The 20,393-nt window shown below is 33.9% G+C and overlaps 1 protein-coding gene across 2 annotated transcripts in view; it reads right to left on the bottom strand.

Moving 5' to 3' along the window:
* ASCC3 (activating signal cointegrator 1 complex subunit 3) overlaps positions 1-20,393 on the bottom strand; it is a 331,129-nt gene that overhangs the window by 114,896 nt on the left and 195,840 nt on the right. For both annotated transcript variants that reach the window (XM_061131702.1, XM_061131703.1), the window contains exons 15-21: positions 19,050-19,241; positions 18,513-18,737; positions 12,326-12,445; positions 6,872-7,036; positions 4,504-4,590; positions 3,473-3,649; positions 181-406 (exon numbers count right to left, since the gene is read on the bottom strand). In XM_061131702.1, the coding sequence (XP_060987685.1) occupies positions 181-406; positions 3,473-3,649; positions 4,504-4,590; positions 6,872-7,036; positions 12,326-12,445; positions 18,513-18,737; positions 19,050-19,241 (1,192 nt within the window). The remainder of the gene's footprint in view (positions 1-180; positions 407-3,472; positions 3,650-4,503; positions 4,591-6,871; positions 7,037-12,325; positions 12,446-18,512; positions 18,738-19,049; positions 19,242-20,393) is intronic.

Here is a 20,393-nt window from a genome sequence, read left to right as displayed (position 1 = left end):
AAAATTTAAAGATTTAACTTCACAAAATTTAAATTTTGCTTGAGTTTAGATCAATTAAAAAACAAAATGGTAAAAGTTTATCTTTAGTAAAATGAAAATTCATAATGCTTTTTTTAACATTAAACAAAATATTTTAATTGCATAAACAGTTACATTAAAATATTTTTGCTTCCTTCTTACCTATTTCATCTTTCCTCATGTCTTTCAGCTTATCCACAGTAAGATTTTTTTCTTCTAATCTTGTTAGAATGTGTGGTGGTAAGACTGAAAACTGTCTCAAAGGGCTAGTCCAACCCCAAAGCCTCTTGTCAATGACTTTACTAAGATTCAGGAGCCTGTAGGTCATGGCAGGCCAGCGTTTCCTCAAAGCAATTTCAAAAAGAGCACGGACAATTCTAGCTGCATTCTGAAGAATGAAAAGGGGGACTGGTGGTTAGGTCCAATGTCATTTTTAATTTATCAATGAGATTATTATTCAGACTCAGTTTAAAAAGTATGTCAAATTGCATCCTTTAATTGTGGGCAACATCTATCCTCATATACCTCTAATTATCTTTATTCTTTTTACACAAGAATAATCGACCCTTTTATGTGGATGTTATTCTGGTTAACTCTCCAAGAATAGCTCTATTTCCAAATTCTTAGGAAGTTCCACATCACGTCTCCCTAAACAGGAATGAAGGAGATGAGACAAAAGGCATGCAAAATATTTAGAAGGCTATTGAAACCATTCAGAATCTAAGAGACAGCAGTGGATATCCTTGGGTATATAGTGTAATAATCAAATTTATAAAGCTATTTGGAGAAATGCAGAAGACTTGGGATCCCGTCAGAGAGAAAAATTAGTGATAAAAAAGAACAACAAAAAAATATTGATGAGTGCAACTACCCATATTAATGGCTTCCTTACAAACCAGACAATGTGTTCATTGCTTTATATATATTATTTAATTTTTATGACAAATGCATTTGACTGGTCTTGATATTATGATTGTATAGATGAAGATACTAAAGTTTAGTGATTTTAATAATTTGGAAAGTTGGTGTCAGAGTATCTTCTGAAAGCTAGACCTAAACATCACCAAAGTTAACACCAAGATTCTAAATTCAGTGACCTGAGGAAAACTTCATTCACAGACATAGAGATACAATGACTGAGGCCCTTTTTCACATAGTTTTATGGAAGATTATTTTAAAAATCATGAACTTAGAGACATCTACAGTATCTAATAACATTTGCATTTGAAAATGAGGAATGCTATATCTGGTCAAAATCATAAAAATAGATGAAAAATAGTGAGATTTAAAATAGCAAAATGGCAAACATGATATGGCTTGAAATTATGAGGTGAAAAATAATCATAAGAGTTAAGGGCTTTGGTTTTACTTTTTATATAAAAACTATTATTCATCTTTTAATAAATTCAACTATTTGTTTCAGTATCGGAAATTTAAAAACAAGTGGTATTTAGAAGTATGTGAAGCTGTCTCTAATATCTTTCAAAAATGACAGGATGGCTCTCACTAGGCTCAGAAAATGATAAATAAATTGAACATTTTTATTATTATAGCTATCAAGTAGGTATTCCTACAGCATGCCCAGATGCTCTTCTAAAAACTGTCAGGCTAATTTTTTCAAGTGTGTTTGAAAAATGCGTTTTAATATTTCAGAGCCTATGGTTGTTCCCTAAAAGCTAAATGAAATGGAAAGAGAAATTCTGTGTGACATAATAAAAATAGGACATTTTAATCTGGAATGATACAAATTGGGTGGGAACAATGATCAAAATCTCTAACATGCAGAAGATACAGGCTCCTTTATAACACCATAGGATAAAAAAACTAAGGATTTATTTTAAGGGCTGAGAGAAAGTTTCAGGAATACAGAAGGAAGTACCATTTTACAGATCTGACAGTGCTTGTGGAACTAGTAATGGCTTAAACTTCAAACAAACAAACAAGAAACCCCCAAACTCAACAAAATTTATCTAACGCAGTCAAGAATGATAACCCAATAGGAGTTATTTAAGAAAAACCAGGGATGCCTTGAGATACAGCCTCAACCTCCTGAGGCTGACTTTCTGGGTACCAATCATGAGGAAATCATGAGTTTTATATTGCAAGGCAATTTGTAAGTCAGTCTCTGATAATATGTTCATAATCTTGAATTAAGCAGAAATGTGGTTGGATTATTCATCCAGAATGCAGTAAAACTTTGCCTTTTCATTAAATTATTAATTATTTCAATATAAAACCATTAGATTATATAAAATGACAATATATTATCTTTCAGAAAAACAGGTAAAACAAAAGACTTTAAAAACAATGGTTCCTTCTAGAGCTTTAGGCTTCCGAGAATACATATATTTTCCCATGGCAGAAACATATGAGTTGCAAAATGAAAAAAAATGTTTTTACCACATCCACATTTACTTTATATTTGAAGTCATCATCTAGTTTCTCGGTTACTTCGATTAAATTACTGCATTTCATTCAAATTGTTTGCTAATGTGTCTTGGTTTACGTTTATAAATATTTCATGTTTACCATTATTTCAAACTACTCTGGTTGTTAACAGTAATTCATTTAACACAAATACACTTTTTCTATATTAAGTCTTTGAACAAAATTACAAAAAGAAACCACATAATGCAATATTTCCTATAATTAAAGGATGATTAACATTTTATTCTCCTTAACCTACAAGAGGCATTACTCAATAAAAATAATGAAAAAAGATTTTTGATAAATAATAAATATTACTCCCTAGAAGTAAAACCTCTCATCTGAAAGGTATATACTGCCACACACACACACACACACACACAAATCTACTTTATATATTGCATGAGGTCTTGAACTTAAAAACATAAATACTACAACATTTTATACTATGATAATTCTAAAAACTAAATATTTAATGAGCTGCAATTTAAGAATTAATTTTCTTTCAGCCCTCAATTTATATGAATCAGCTTAGGAGGGAAGATCACTTTTTCTTAATAAAAGATATATCATACTGAATATATAATATGAGGTACATTTATTAAACTCTAATGGTTAAAAACAAATGTTTATATTTCTAACTTTTGAGGAAAGCTACAAAGTTTCCATAATGTTTTCTTTTTGCTTGAAATATTTTTTTTTACTATTGCCCTAAGTAAAAGAAATGAACTTGACCATTTAAAACAGGAAAAAAATCAGATACTGATATTTTTACATACTAAAATGTAAACAAGAGCAACATCAAAAAAAAAAAAGCCAAAATAACCACCAAATCTAACCTCTGTTCCTGATCTAACAGCATAAAATGGAATAAAAGACATACAAATTAAACAGAACCAGTTCTAGGATAAAATGTTGATTTGACAGCATGTCAATCATGAAGCAATACATTATAGCATGAATTAATTCCTTGAATCTCTAAAAGTAATCAAAGGAAGAGAAAACAGAAAGGGAGAAATATTCTTACCTGTGCGACATATGCAGAATCTGATATGAGGGAGAAATTGTCCACCTCCCCTCGGCTGATGTAAGTTTGAAGCAGGATGTTTATTTTCCCATAACTGTTCTCTACACCTCCAGGAGCTGACAGTTCACAGAAATTGCTTAATAAGGTATCTAACTCCTCTATTTCCTCTTCTCTGACCTGGAAGAATCATGATTTTATAGAATTATCTGGGCTGACTTATTTAAAATTTTTATACTGAAATTAAACCATACTGCATGTGTTCTAAAAGTTTCCATGTCATTACTCAATATTTTTTTGTATACTAAAATAAAAACAATTTTTTCATAGGCAACTACTAAAATACAATGAAAAACTATCTTGAGGCTGATACAACTACATTTTATTATTCATCACCAATATTGAAATTGCCATTGACATATAAAAATTTGATATGCCACAAAAATTAAATCTTCTGACCTCACCATCCTTCTATTGATGAGATTTCATTTTTTATTTGACCAGAGTAAAACCTCTGCCCAAATGGATTACGGCAAACTTGAATTATCTTCAAATGCATTCATTACAGTCATATATTTTTATATGGTATAACACATTCATAGCTTAAAACTGTGAAGTACTATGATTCAAAGCATTAAAGTTTTCACTGTTAATAAGATTAAATTACAATATGAGTACAGAAATATTCATATCTAAGTCTGAATCATGCATGTCCTTTATATTTTCTTCAGTGAACCTTACATTGCAAATAAACCAAAATCTACACACTAAATTCTATGATAGTTTCATTACTGTAAAACCTACTTAAATTGTATTTGATTTGCAGTAGAGAGCAAAGAATGGTGTCAGGTATGAAATACTATCAAAATCTATAATAGTGGACATTGTTGACAAATGGAACAACATGGCTGGTACTCAAAATGTGAAGTGTATAGTTTATATTGTATCAGGAATAACAATTTATTGCAAATGTTTATAAATGAATAAACATATATATGATATTTGCATTTAATTCAAACTTCAAGCAATCTTACCTTGATTTGATCAAATTCTTCAGCTTTTGAGACTATAGCAAAAATATCACTTTCTGTTTTGTGAGCATCAAAGAGTTCATTGAAGGTCTACCAAAGTAAGTGTTACATTTTATTAAAATAGAAGGCCTAGTGAAATATTTTAAATTCAAAACCTGACTATAAATCACACATTCTAAAAGAACATCTGAGTCCTAGAATATGCAGAGTTACACGTTTGTAGCACACTGTTCCAAATCATAATTTTAAACAATTATTAAAGTCACCAAAGACTAAAAAGACTATTTATCTAGAGAAGATCTTTAGAAGCAAAAAAAAAAAAAAAAAAAAATCAATAAAATCAGTTAATGAGGCTTACATTAGATATCTAAAACAATGTTCAGCATAACATTCTGATTTTGGCTCATTTTCAGCATGGGCATATGGAAACCTATATAATTCTCCGACTTTAAGCTGATCATATATCACATAAAATTGATGGAGGGAAAACTAATAATATGTAACCTGAAGATTCTGGCGAAGATATCATAATATTGCTAGTAAGGGCATACAGAAATTCAGAAAATCGCAAAGAAAAAGATCAGAATAAAAACACAGTTGAAAAAAGGCTGGAGTTCCTGAGCTGCAAATAGGCTTAAGATGCAGTTTGCCAGCAACACACTACCAGGTGGACAAATGAGAAAGGAAAATGGACAAACAAGCGGACATGAGTAGGTGATGCAAGCTGTAGAGGGCTGGGGGAAATGCTGTGGGCTGAGGAACTAAGAGATCACAGTTGTGAGATGATATATGTTAAAAGACTTTGAAGAAACCTAAGGTGCTATATGGGGCTTCCCTGGTGGCTCAGACAATAAAGAATGTGCCCGGAATGTAGGAGACTCGGGTTCGATTTCTGCATCGGGAAGATCCCCTGGAGAAGGGGATGGCAAACAACTCCAGCATTCTTGCCTGGAAAACCCCATGGACAGAAGAGCCTGGAAGGCTACAGTCCATGGGATTGCATAAAGTCAGACATGACTGAGTACTCACACTCTCAAAGTGCTATATGGGACACCCCAGGTGGTGCAAAGGTAATGAATCCGCCTGCCAATGCAGGAGATGCTCCTTCAGTCCCTAGGTTGGGAGGATCCCCTGGAGAAGGGGATGCAAGCCACTCCAGTATTCTAACATGGAAAAATCCAGTGGACAGAGGAGCCTGGTGGGCTACAGTCCACCGGGTCACAAAGAGTCAGACATGACAGAATGATTCAGCGCGCACACATACAAAGTGCTATAGAAACCCGAGATATAAATGTGGCAAGGGAGGAAAAGCTATTAAGCACACGAAGATGTTTTCTGAAACATGTTACATGCATAAGCAGATATTAAATAAACACAAAACATTTAACACGTACAAAACTTTCATACAGGCTTTGGTGTTCATATTTTTGAAGAAATTTCACCTTAATGATTGCTATTACTTTTTCATTTAAGAAACAATTTTAAGAACAAAAATAAAAGTGAACATAGAAAATTCAAACCTTCTCTCTATAAAAAGAGCAATGAGTAAAATTTCACCTTAATCTACCTCCCTCTATTCAAATTTAAATCCTCTCTTCACAGGTAATCACTGTTAAGTTTTACATGTAGTAATACATGAAGGTACATGTGTGTTTGTGTTAGCCGCTCAGTCGTGTCTGACTCTGCGACCCCATGGACTATATATAGCCCACCAGGCCCCTCTGTCCATGGGATTCTCTAGGCAAGAATACTGAAGGGGATTGCCATTTCCCTCTCCAATGAAGGTCACATATATAGGTATATAAATACACATGAAGACAAGTATGTACTATTTAAAATGTAGATATTATGGTGGCACCCTACCCTACATAACTACATTAAAAGGCAACAGGCAAGGATACAACTGTGTAGTACAAATTACCTTTGAATAATCTCTTAAACTGTCCAAATAGCACAGCTGAGTGCCCTAATATTTTTATTAGTTTTTATAATTCTTCTTGGTCAGTGTTTCTCAATAATTTGTAATTAATTTTTCAACTTCTTATTCATGGACATCAATAAGCCCACAGCCCCCACTTTAAATCATTCAGGCATTCATTCCCCAGGTCTAATATGCTCAATGGTTTTAGGTTTGGGTTCCTCTACAGCTTGGGACATACTTATAGAACAGGACGGCAAGAAGATCTGAATATTTAAAGTCCTATTTTTTTTTCTTATCTTTACTGAGTGCATGTTGTTGAATTCCGAAAAGTTAAATGAATTCTGTTCCATTAGTAGCTTTTGTTTCTCCACAATAATACTATATTCTGAAGTCCAGAAAGTATATACATTTAAGAACATATTATTCTATTTGTTCCACTCAGTGTAATACCTCAATAGTGTTGTATTTAATATAGTAGTGGCTAGCAGTTCTACCCAAATCAGTTGAGGAGAAGTATCCAGTTCGCTCCTCAAAACGAATCATCCGCGCTTCGTCTAGTTTCCGTCCAACTTCAATGACCAACTGTTCTCGGTGCTTTGCTAATGTTGGGTCAATCTATAGGAAAAAAACAAAACACCTGACTAATTGTTCAGGCCGTCATCATTTGCAAATGTACACCTATTTATGGAAATTAATGTTTCTACTGATGCTTTAGCATACATTTTTATTACAATTTTAAAAGAATACATTTTTTTTTTCACTTATTTTTATTAGTTGGAGGCTAATTACTTTACAATATTGTAGTGGTTTTTGCCATACATGACATGAAGGGCTGGAAAAAAATATTTCACGCAAACAGAGACCAAAAGAAAGCAGGAGTCGCAATACTCTTATCAGATAAAATAGACTTTAAAATACTCAGCCATTAAAAAGGATACATTTTTTAAAAGAACAATTAGAAAATATTTTATTTCATTAAATAAAGCTTTTACAATTAATGAAAATTATCAACCTGTATATTATTTTCAGATAGTAAATATTAGAATCTAAAATTTCTGTACAGTCTTATAATCTTCAAGATTAATCAGGATTAGAAATTAGATACATGAAAAAAATCATTGTTTTCTCCCTCCCACACTAAAATAAATAAGAATTGTAATATACCAAATCATAGTCTTGCTTTATCAGCTGTTTCAAGAAATGATAGTGAGAATGCTTTCCTCTGCTTAAGGGTATACAAAATTAAATGAAAAGTTATCCTTTCAAAAGCATGGTTTTAGTGTTCTAGCAATTTTCATACCTGTTGATGGGAAAACCACTTTGCAGTACTTTTCTAAGCAGAAAGGACATTAACACTAGATATCAACAAATGTTCTTGCTACTAAGATATGTGTGTGTAAATATATGTATATATACACACACACACACACGCATACAGATCAAGTCCTGAAGACTGCAGTCTGGCCACAAGCAATCAAGTGAAGTATGACCTTCTAAAGGGGGTGAGGGGAAGAATAAAATACTTCAGAAATCTATTTATGAGTTAATACTCCTACTATTTGTTCTAACAGATTTTTATAGCAACTTATTCATGCACCAAATATAGCTACAACAAATGAATAAATCAGAAAAAAATAATGCAAAGGAAAATCAAGTGTAGGGAAGTAAGGTGGAATCAAGGGTCATATTAGCAAATACAGAGTCTTTTTTTAAGTCTTTATTGAATTTGTTACATTGTTTGTGGGTTTTTTTGTTTGTTTGTTTTTAATGTTTTGGTTTTTCAGCCAGGAGGCATATGGAATCTTTGCTCCCAGATCTGGGATCAAACCTGTACCTCCTGTGCTGGAAGGCAAAGTCTCAACCATTGGACCACTGGGCAAGTCCCAAAAAAGTCTTCAATATTTTCTCTAAGTGACATACTATATGTTTCACGTTTACCTTATAAAACCATTTTATTAATCACATGTTACTAAACCACTAAAAAGAATTAAAGTATTACATTATTTGTGTTAGTTCACATGAGTTTTATAGCTGTAAATCCTTACTGAGTAATAAAAACACACAGGTCAGAAAAAAGGTTAGATTATCTGAACTGTGAGGGCTATAAAATCATGTACCTCAGAAGGGGGAAAAAAGTCACTTTTTTATACTAGAAAATCATATAAAAATGACTTCTGATATTAACTTTAAGAAAAATCAATTGGTATGTTTATCTTGAGATTTGAGATGCTTTAGCCCATAAAAAAAAACACGTTGTGTTTTGTTTTCCTTTATTCCTTCAGAATACTTTCATAGAACCATTGACCTGTCCTACAAAACCCATATCTGTAATGAGCTAGTGCCTCATTCTTAAAAATTTATAAAGTTACAGGTTCCAACACATCTACATTTTATAGCTGAGAGCAATCTGGCTGTAAAAGAAGATATCTGAGTATTAGATATCTTAATACTTAGGTATTAAGTAAAAGACTATGGGCCAAAGAACTAAACAGACATTTCTCCAAAGAAGACATACAGATGGCTAACAAACATATGAAAAGATGCTCAATATCACTCATTATCAGAGAAATGCAAATCAAAACCACAATGAGGTACCATTACACGCCAGTCAGGATGGCTGCTATCCAAAAGTCTACAAGCAATAAATGCTGGAGAGGGTGTGGAGAAAAGGGAACCCTCTTACACTGTTGGTGGGAATGCAAACTAGTACAGCCGCTATGGAGAACAGTGTGGAGATTTCTTAAAAAACTGGAAATAGAACTGCCATATGACCCAGCAATCCCACTTCTGGGCATACACACTGAGGAAACCAGATCTGAAAGAGACACGTGCACCCCAATGTTCATCGCAGCACTGTTTATAATAGCCAGGACATGGAAGCAACCTAGATGCCCATCAGCAGATGAATGGATAAGGAAGCTGTGGTACATATACACCATGGAATATTACTCAGCTATTAAAAAGAATTCATTTGAACCAGTCCTAATGAGATGGATGAAACTGGAGCCCATTATACAGAGTGAAGTAAGCCAGAAAGATAAAGAACATTACAGCATACTAACACATATATATGGAATTTAGAAAGATGGTAATGATAACCCTATATGCAAAACAGAAAAAGAGGCACAGAAATACAGAACAGACTTTTGAACTCTGTGGGAGAAGGTGAGGGTGGGATGTTTTGAAAGAACAGCATGTATACTATCTATGGTGAAACAGATCACCAGCCCAGGGGGGGATGCATGAGACAAGTGCTCGGGCCTGGTGCACTGGGAAGACCCAGAGGAATCGGGTGGAGAGGGAGGTGGGAGGGGGGATCGGGATGGGGAATACGTGTAACTCTATGGCTGATTCATATCAATGTATGACAAAACCCACTGAAATGTTGTGAAGTAATTAGCCTCCAACTAAAAAAAAAAAAAAAAAAGACCAAGACTAAATCTAAGTATTTAATATAAAAATAAAATGATTTCAGATGAACAGCTTCATAACTAGTTGTTGCTGCTATTTTTCTTTATTTCCCCCTCCTAAATCTTTAAGTTTCAAAAGTTTTCCATGGTCACATTTACTGTATATGAAAAGGAAAAATAAAGAAGAAAAAAGAAAGGCATCTACTTTGATAACACCATGGAATGTATACACAAACTAAGCCATTATTATTAATAAATGGAAGAAAACTATAATGTTAATGTAATGTTAGTTGATCAGTCATGTCCAACTCTTTGCAACCCCATGGGCTGAAGCCCACCAGGTTCCTCTGTCCATGGAATTCTCCAGGCAAGAATACTGGAGTGGGTTGCCATTTCTTTCTCCAGGGGATCTTCCCGATCCAGGGATTGAAACTGGGTCTCCCACACTGTGGGCAGATTCTTAACCATCTAAGCTACCAGGGAAGCTTTGATAACACCAGGGAATACATACACAAAACTAAGCCAACATAATTCATGAATGGAGGAAAACTATAATTCTGAGTTAAATTCAACCTTTCTTCTAATTTTGATTTAATACCAGTGAATATTGATATGATGGTGGTGAAATAGTATATTCATTAGAGAATAACTGGATTTTATCTGTAATTAGGAAGCATTTACAGGGTATAAAGCAGAGTTCTAAAGAAAAGACAAGATCTCACAGAATTTTTAAGCTATGTGGACCACACAGCTGTGAAGTCTGAGGGAAGAGCTGTGACCACACGCATTTGATTCCCAGTCTATGTTCTCAGCAGAGCCGATTCAGCCTCCAAACTGTTAAGACAGTAACTCATTAATGCTATCCATTAACTTAGGAACAAGGACTTAGAAGGACTTGATAAGAGGAACATACGGTATACAACATCACCCTATTATTAAAAGTGGTCTATAAGTTTCCTCATGTCTTATTTATTCCGAAAACTAAATTCAAAAAATATAGTTAAAAAAATCATAGCAAAATACTAATATCAAATGGAAACTCATCAGAATACTAAATTGATTAACAACATGAACATCATTAGTATCAGTAGAAAAGAGGTATAAAGAAAGTAAAATAATTACAGGGGATAAAATTAATTTTCCTTCAGTTCAGTTCATTCAGTCATTTCCGACTCTGTGCGACCCCAGGGGCTGCAGCACACCAGGCCTCTCTGTCTATCACCAACTCTCAGAGGCTGCTCAAACTCATGTCCACTGAGTCGGTGATGCCATCCAACCATCTCATCCTCTGTCATCCCCTTCTCCTCCTGCCATTAATCTTTCCCAGCATAAGGGTCTTTTCAAATGAGTCAGTTCTTTGCATCAGGTAGCCAAAGTATTGGAGATTCAGCTTCAGCATCAGTCCTTCCAATGAATATTCAGGACTGATTTCCTTTAGGATGGACTGGTTGGATCTCCTTACAGTCCAAGGGACTCTCAAGAGTCATCTCCAACACCACAGTTCAAAAGCATCAATTCTTCAGCACTCAGCTTTCTTTATAGTCCAACTCACATCCATACATGACTACTGGAAAAACCATAGCTTTGACTAGATAGACCTTTGTTGGCAAAGTAGTGTCTCTGCTTTTCAATATGCTGTCTAGGTCGGTCCTAACTTTTCTTCCAAGGAGCAAGCGTCTTTTAATTTCATGGCTGCAGTCCCCATCTGCAGTGATTTTAGAGCCCCCCAAAATAAAGTCTGCCACTATATCCATTGTCTTCCCATCTATTTGCCATGAAGTGGTGGGAGTAAATGTCATATTCTTAGTTTTCTGAATGTTGAGTTTTAAGCCAGCTTTTTCACTCTCCCCTTTCACTTTCATCAAGAGGCTCTTTAGTTCTTCTTCACTTTCTGCCATAAGGGTGGTGTCATCTGCATATCGGAGGTTATTGATATTTCTCCTGGCAATCTTGATTCCAGCTTGTGCTTCCTCCAGCCCAGCATTTCTCATGCTATACTCTGCATATAAGTTAAATAAGCAGGGTGACAATATACAGCCTTAACATACTCCTTTTCCTATTTGGAACCAGTCTGTTGTTACCTGTCCAGTTCTAACTGTTGCATCCTGACCTGCATACAGATTTCTCAAGAGGCAGGTCAGGTGGTTTGGTATTCCCATCTCTTGAAGAATTTTCCACGGTTTATTGTAATCCACACAGTCAAAGGCTTTGGCGTAGTTAATAAAGCAGAAGTAGATGTTTTTCTGGAACTCTCTTGCTTTTTTGAAGATCCAATAGATGTTAGCAATTTGATCTCTGGTTCCTCTGACTTTTCTAAATCCAGCTTGAACATTAGTATTTTCTAAAAAAAAGACTAAAGCTCTGTTTTTCTCACAGGTACATAACTCTTTTCAGATGAGGCAGAAGTAGCAAATATTTATCCTCATACCATGAAAGGATTATAGAACTAAAAAGGAGGTCTGACTTTCTTTTTTAATAAATGAGTTTTTTTTACCTGATAAGCCTTGTGGCTGATGCCATATACTAATGGATTTGCTCTCATCCGTACATAAAGATAAGTGTAGCTTATCCACTTCACTGCTTCTTCCACATTAGTAACCGTTCCCAGAGCAATCTGCAAATCAAAAATATAACAAAAATTAAACTAATGCATTAAAGTTGAATATAAACATTGCATCAAGAACCATTTTGTCAAAAGCTAAGTTTTTAAAATGCACCACTGTGATGTATTTAAAAGAAAGTAAGCATAATTATTGGCCATGCCATTTCTCCAATTAATTAAAAATCAGCCCTGCCTCATTTGAGAACAGTACACTAGATATGTTACCTGCCAAAACTGACCTTACTTACTATTATTGCATTGGATTATTTTTCCTGTTTGAGTTTAATTTTATATAGTATTAAAAACATTTTGGTATTCATTAATTCTTCTTCTTCTTGTTTCTTTTAAATCTTGGCTTCATTTAATGTGACAACATCATTGATAGTTTTAAATGTAACTGTACCACAAGTAAAACATAATATTGATGATTTTATCCCTCTTTATTGTGATTTTGTATACTGTCATCACCAAAATCACAAAGGGTATAACATTAATTTTTTTCCTCTAAAGATTTCCATTTGCAGTATAGCTAGTATAAATATATAATATAAATACAATGGTAAATGCAATAATTTTGGCACAAATATTTTATTGGGATTTATACATATTAATAACTTATGTACCTCAAAATAAATACAAGAACAGGGAGTGGTTTTCATCTTTTTATTGGTAAACTTAACTTATGGAAAAATAAGTTATTTATAAATTTGAATTATAATAAACACTGGGTATTTCTTTAGATTATATTCTGAAATTTTTAACATAGCATTTTAATGTAACTTTATAATATGGTAATTTAATGAAACCAAAGTTAATAATTTTAAAACAATGATAACATATAAAATCTGTGTAATAAAAGGAATTGCTAGAAAATGATCTTAACACAGAACTGCAGCGAAAAATCTTCTTAAAAATACATTTTTTTAGCCACTGGATCTATAGGTAGTTATTTTGCTTCTACCTAGAGTGTTCATTTTAATTAACAAATTTATCCAAGTTATGCCACTTCAGATTTGAATAATTTTTCCTGAATTTGTAGCTGAAAAAATTTTTACATCTTAATACTTTAATCAAAGGATAAGTGATGGTCTCCACCCTAAATAACCAAATTTTGGGAGACAAGAAGGAAAAATAAATCCTGTTATTTTAGTATAAAATATTAAAGAAAATATAAACATTAATGTTTGCTTTATTCTCATTATAATTTAAATTCTGTATAATTAATTTTGTAAAGTAACTATGTGTAGGCTTAGCTATCTTTATTTAGTTGGAGATGACATATAGCAATTTATAAATATCATTATAGTATTATATCATGCTATTCATCCTTAAATAAATGACCAAAACTGAATAAATGACAAGGCAGATGCTATCTTTTTTAAAAATTAAACTATCTTGATATATGTCAGAGAAAGACAATATTGTAAGATCTCCTTTATATACGGAATCTAAAAACACCAAACTCAGAAAACAAAGAGCAGAATGGTGGCAGCCAGGAGTTGAGGGGTAAGGAAAATGAGGAGATGTTGGTTAAAGGGCACAGATTTTCAGGCACATGAGTCAGCTCTGGGGATCCAATGTATAGCATCATGACTGCAGGTAATCCTGTTGTGCTCTAAACTTGGAAGCTGATACGAGAGTACAGCTTTAGTGCTCTCATCCTAACAAAGACAAAACGGTCATCACATGACGTGAAGGACGTGTTTACTAACTTTATTGTGGGAAACATTTAACAAATACATGTGTGTGTCACATTACTGCACTGTATAACCTGAAACTTACAATGTCATGTCAGTTATAACTCCATAAAGCTGGAAAAAGGAAATAAATTTACATTACATATTTACAAATGACTAAAACTGACCACAGTCTAAGTAAACATACACATTTACTAAAATGTGAACTGTAAGACTTTCTACAAAACAAAGAGTAACAAGAAGTAAAATTTATCTAAGGAGTGAGTTCTACAACACTTCCTAAATATTTACAAACAGCACAATTAAACATTTTCTAGTCTACTTAGACAAAGGAAACTAGTTAGATAACATGGCGAGACATCCGATAGCATTCTCCATTTTTAATTCTATTATCTGATTTGGATTGTATCAATTCCCTTATGATTTATTGACATTTTAAAATAACATCACACAACTCCTGAGTAGAAAATTTTATAAAAAATAAAATAAGCTTCCTATTACTTTCAAAGTCAGACAGTAAATTAACAATAACCGATAATTAGCTGTTGCTGGGCGCTGATAAGAATAAAGGAAAAGACCAAGTAGGTAGCAAAACCTGGATCAGGTAATACAAGTCTTTCAAATGTTCACCAAAAAGGAAAAGACCACTCAGAAAAATGAATGTAAATTTATGAGGGTACATCATACGGTGAGATTAATCCTTGAATGCCATCTAGTGACAACAATAAAAATTCACTTGCAAATATTTGTGGTCTCCTAGTAGCTACTTACTATAGGAGGCTGATATAGAACAAGTGTTTTTCATAGTCTCTCTCTGAAATTTATTCATTCACCCCAATAATCATCCAAGAAGCCAGTAAGTCAAGTACAATGGATATGGCAATAAATATAGCATGGCACCTCGTCTTAAGAAGTTCTGTAGTCCCTTAGGTGAGATACATGTAACTAATTAAGATGACTTCTATGAAACCATTATCCACAGTGACAGGACACACCATGTATTCAAAAATGCTTTTAAAGAAAAACACCTAACATGTATAACTTATAAAAAAGCACCATTAATATCTAGTGTAACAGAGCTTTAAGTGTTAAGTAAGAGGAAAAAAAAAATCTATCCCAACTTTGGTAATTTAGAAGGCTCAAAGTGTCATTTTGTATCTGATTTATCTACTTAAGCTTTAGTCATTACAGCTATCTTGTTTATTTGTATGTGCTTTTAAAAAGCTAGTTGAAATCAAATAAAACTAAACAAGCAAATGTAATAATCATATTTATATAAATACATATGCAAACACAAATCCCCCTAGTACATGTATGCAAACACATTTATACCACTACTCATTTATTTATTTCACTAAAATTTGTGAGAGTAGCAAGTATAATTGGGGCTGAGCATAAAGGAACTATGAAGTAACACAAGTGGCATAATCTTGTACTAAATAACAACTTGGCACAGGTGTTTGTTAACTTTTCACAACAATCTAGTGATGCTATTCCTAATTTAAACATGGGACGAAGAGCACTTTACAGGGGAAGCAAATAGACTGACAGCCTTTAGAGCAGAAGAGCTGTGCTGGAAAGGAACCAGAGTCAGACCTGGGAGATGTCAGGCTACTGAGGCCATAAATCCAAAGACAAAGTGCTTATATTTATACCCCGAGGAGATGGACAGAGGATGATAGACAGAGGAGCCTGGCGGGTCTAGAGCCCACGCGGTCATGAAGAGTCAGACACGACTGAGCACGCATATGCACACGCACTGCTGTGTAGATGGGAGGAACTCTGTACAAAGAATGTACGTACAGTTATAGAAAGATTAACACATTTTAAAGTACGGACCACAGGGCCTTGGCACAGAATAGGTACCCAGTCATGTTTGCTGAATCAATTTTCATAAGCCTCAAACATGCTTTGGTGTTTCTCTCAGAGCAGAATGAAATGGTATAGATAGGGCTGGGACTTCTGACTTTTTGGCATTAATTAGTATTGGGGAGTCAGCCCGATTAGGGATCAATTAGCAAAGATGCCTCATAAAATACCCGCATTAAAATGACTGCTTGATAGAATACTTTCTCCAGTTCTTCTAAACTAGTGTTATTAAGGATAGTAGTCTGGGCAACATTCCCAATCTAACATGACCTTGGTGTTGACAACTGTTGCTATACAGTCTGGCAAAGTTTTGGGGAATCTAAAGACTGAAAAATTCATTACCTTGAGAGCACAGCATACATTCATTGTATAAACTAATTTCACACTTGGCTTCCACAGATTACCAAATTTAATTTCACATTCAAACTATAATTTAAGGGAATTTGTTTCCTTAATAAGAAAATTTACTTTAATTGGGAACTAGTCTAGTAGACAAAAAATGATGAAGAAAATTTAGCAATGGCTATACTTCACTATATTAGCTAAGAATGTCAAGGTATATGTTTTGTTATTTGAATGCCATTTATAGTATTAAATGGAATTATGGTTCTAGATAGTTGACATTTCTGAAAATGACAAACACTAATAAGTATTTTATGAATATGAGATGGATCGGTGGGCTACAATTCATTTTTAATTTCTCAGGAATTGACCAAATAGTTTCACTGATGGTATTTTATAGTCCCTAAGAAAAAGAATTCCTGAGGACAAGAGTTACTCATCTGTGTCTTTTGCATAAAAGCATCACTATTTGGTGTCTACCACTTAAAAAAAGCTATTAAGGAAAATAATTCTAAATTTACAAAGATGTAGGCTTTCTTAATATGCTTTTCTAGAAACATTGTATAAAAGAGTCTTGCTTTTTATTGTAAATAAGAGAAATGATTACTGCCATTTTGGAAAATATTTAGTCCTGGTCTCAGAAGAAGGCAAATGGTAGGTTAATTAATATAGAGAAATGTATTCATTCATGTGTATTCACTTACCACATTTTATATAATTGAAATCTAGGCTATAATAAAAAGACTATTTTTGTAGTTAAAAAGACTCGAGTTTGAACAGTACTAGTTTCAAAAATTAGTACCTGAATGAGCTTTGGGCATTATCTATCTCTCTGAGAACAATATCTCCTGAGCATCAGTACTGACGGAAGATACAAAAAGTACCCAGCAGGTTGGCACATCCTCAGTCCATTGCTGCTATTACTATCTTTGTACAATAGACTATTTTTATCATAGATTCCAGTGACCCAAGACCTAATGATTAAAACCATGCCATTATAGTAGGCAATGAGGATAAAAACTGAGTTACAGTATTTCTTTTGGAGACAATCTTTACATCATAATTAATTTTCTAATCTTTTTTATTTTCTTATAATTTTGCTGCTAGAAACCAGCATCTTTCCTGATCTTTTCTAACTTCCAACTAGATCTTCCAAACCTTACTTAACTTTCTGAAGCCAGATCAAGTTTTATCACCTTCATGAACAAAGCCTTTCCTGATAGGCTGGGGCCAAAGGTGTTTTCTCCTTCTACTGAATCCTTCTTTAGAACTTTATTACCTACCAACACTATTGCACTGTGTTTTTGTATCTTTCTCTCCCATTCTGGACTATATACTCCTTAACAGAGGAATTGCATACTGTGTGTGTTTTTATCCTCTAAAAAGACTTGTAAATAAGATCAGTAGATCTAAGTGAAATTTCTATAATACTTCACAAATATTTCACTTATTCATGTATTTAATAGTTATATTCCACCTACTTTCAAAGACTGAGTCAACTTGAATGGTAAGAAGGGATGTAGAGACAGAAAAGTGCTGAGTGACAGACAACAATAAAAAATGCCATAAGAACAGCAAAAACTCGTTTGATTGTTTGACACACAGATTCTTAAATTTAGAATGTTTATCCTCTTTACCAGTTAAGATGTTACCCAGGATTCCAGGGTCTGCTATTTAAATCTTAACACAAAAACACATTGCACATGAAATAAATTACAAATAAATTATGCTGCAGCTCAATTTAAGCAATCATATTTTCTATAACAAAGTTAAACAAATGAGCTAAAACAGAAGAGCTTTATTAACCTTATAAAGACTTTATAAAATACTTCATAATAAACTTTATAAAAGTTTGTATGAACACAGTTGTTGTTATTACTATTTCCTTAGTTTGTATAGCTGTGGTTAGATTTCTGCCCTTTCACAAAACCTCATGACTTAAAAGCACAGTCTTTTAGCAATGAGTTGTTATCAGTTCTAATTTGCATTTTATATTGCTCTGATCTAATCAAGGATATCACCATTCCACCTCTTGTGTCTCATGACTGTGAAAGGAAATAAAATGTATTATTAAATATTACAAAATAGCAATCAACTCAACCTTTATTTTTCTTAGTCTTTCTTGAAGCTGATGATTCCATTCCAACCTTTTGCTAATTATTAGCTCTTACCTCTGCATTTAGATGATCTGCAAGGCTTTCTAGAAACTGGCTCTCAATTGGGTTTTGTTGAGTGAGCAAAGAGAGGTAATGGCTGAGTTTATCATGGGTTGTTATGATGATTCCTTCTCCAAATTTGTCAAATTGTGGTCTTCCGGCTCGACCAAATATCTGCATGACATCTAAAATTCCAAGGTCAACAAAGGAGCCTCTTTTTGCAGCATATATTTGTGTTCCCTAGATGAGGAAAAGTTAATAAAAATTTACATAAACACACACAAATATAATCCTGATGAGTTGAATACTGAAATTAGGCAAATATGGCAAGATCTCAAAAGTGTACTTTAACTAATCCTTTCATTATCTGTGATAGAGTTAAATTTTCACAATATAAACTAGATTCTTTTGGAGAAAATAATTCTGACCTTATATGAATAACATTCAAAGTCACTGAAGCAGCCAAAATCACAATACTTTTCTAAATAAATCAAGCCACATGTTTGTTTTAAGATATCTCAAATCCATGCAAAAAGGAAGGTAAGCTCTCACCTTAATAATAACAGCATGAGCAGGAAGATTGACACCCCAGGCTAACGTCGCCGTGCAGACTAGGACTTTGATATGCCCATTAGAAAACAAGCTTTCAACCAAATTTCTGTCCTGCCGGAGCATGCCTGCATGATGAATACTAAAACCATCTGGAAATAATTCTCGTACTTGTCTATTTCTTGACTTTTGCACCTAGAGTAGACAGCAACAAAACATAAAAGTGTTATTTAGCATTTAAAAGCAATTGTTATTTAGCATGTCTCCTGACTAAGTTTATCAAAGACAGCATAGAATTATTGTTAAGCATCTTGAGGTCTTACTAAGTTTTAGTATATAATGTGTCATACAAGATCACTTAAAATTATATTTCAGCTATCTTAAAAAATAGGTAACCTTGAACATGGCACAAAATCCAAAAGGAAAGAAGTTAAAATCAAGTGTTTCTTTCACTCAGGTATCCTCTTCCTGTAATCGATCAGTATTACCTGTTTTGCATTCATCCAAAAGAAATCTATTAAAAGTAAGCGTAAATCTCAGTGGATTCCAACACATTCGGAGTAAAGGTCAGAGTGCTTACCATGCAAGACCCACAGAAATCATTCCCATCCCCGAACCTCACTTACTCATGCCAGACACAAGTGCTGGCTTTTTCTCTAAAGTCTTTTTTTTTTTCTTTTTTTTAAACAAATCCACACCTCCCTTGAGGTCTTTACACTGTCTGTTCCAGACTCACTGCCTTGGACACCTCTCCCCCTTACTGAGATGTCCCTGGTTCCGCTGGTCATGCACTCCTTCTCATGATAATGAGCCAATAAGCCCAGCTGCGCCCCCCTCACACCTGTGTTCCTGCCATCTCTCACAGGAGGGCACTAGCCACCTGTCTTATCTCCTCAACGTCACATCTGCCCTGAATATACGAACCCGCTTCTAAGGGCTGGTCTTTGGCTTGGTCTGAGCTCAGATGTGGGGTCTGGTCCGCTTATCTGCAATTTGTGTAAGTGCTACAGCAAATCTTTTAAAATTCACTAATAGCTCATCGTACAATGGAGAAATTTTTTCTGCAAAATTAAAGACTAACATAAGTGCTCCAAGTTTCTGTTTGGGCACCACATCCTGTGCTTGCTTGTTGTTGCTCCGAAAATTTCAAGATCGCTTCTTTTGAGAGAGCGTTTCCATAATTTTTATGTAAGGTGCACGACACTGGCGGGGAACGGGGTTCTAGCACTGACTTCATCACACGGGCTAGCTCTTAAAATCAGAAACTTCTAAGTTAATAATAATTAAGAAAATGATCTGTGAAAACCGCACTCCATGAAATCTGCTTCAAATATAAAATGGAAGGGA

The sequence above is a fragment of the Dama dama genome, chromosome 28 (assembly GCF_033118175.1).
Source record: "Dama dama isolate Ldn47 chromosome 28, ASM3311817v1, whole genome shotgun sequence".
Taxonomy (NCBI): domain Eukaryota; kingdom Metazoa; phylum Chordata; class Mammalia; order Artiodactyla; family Cervidae; genus Dama; species Dama dama.
The sequence above is the reverse complement of the archived record's forward strand: the minus strand, read 5'-3'. Positions and strand labels throughout refer to the sequence as shown.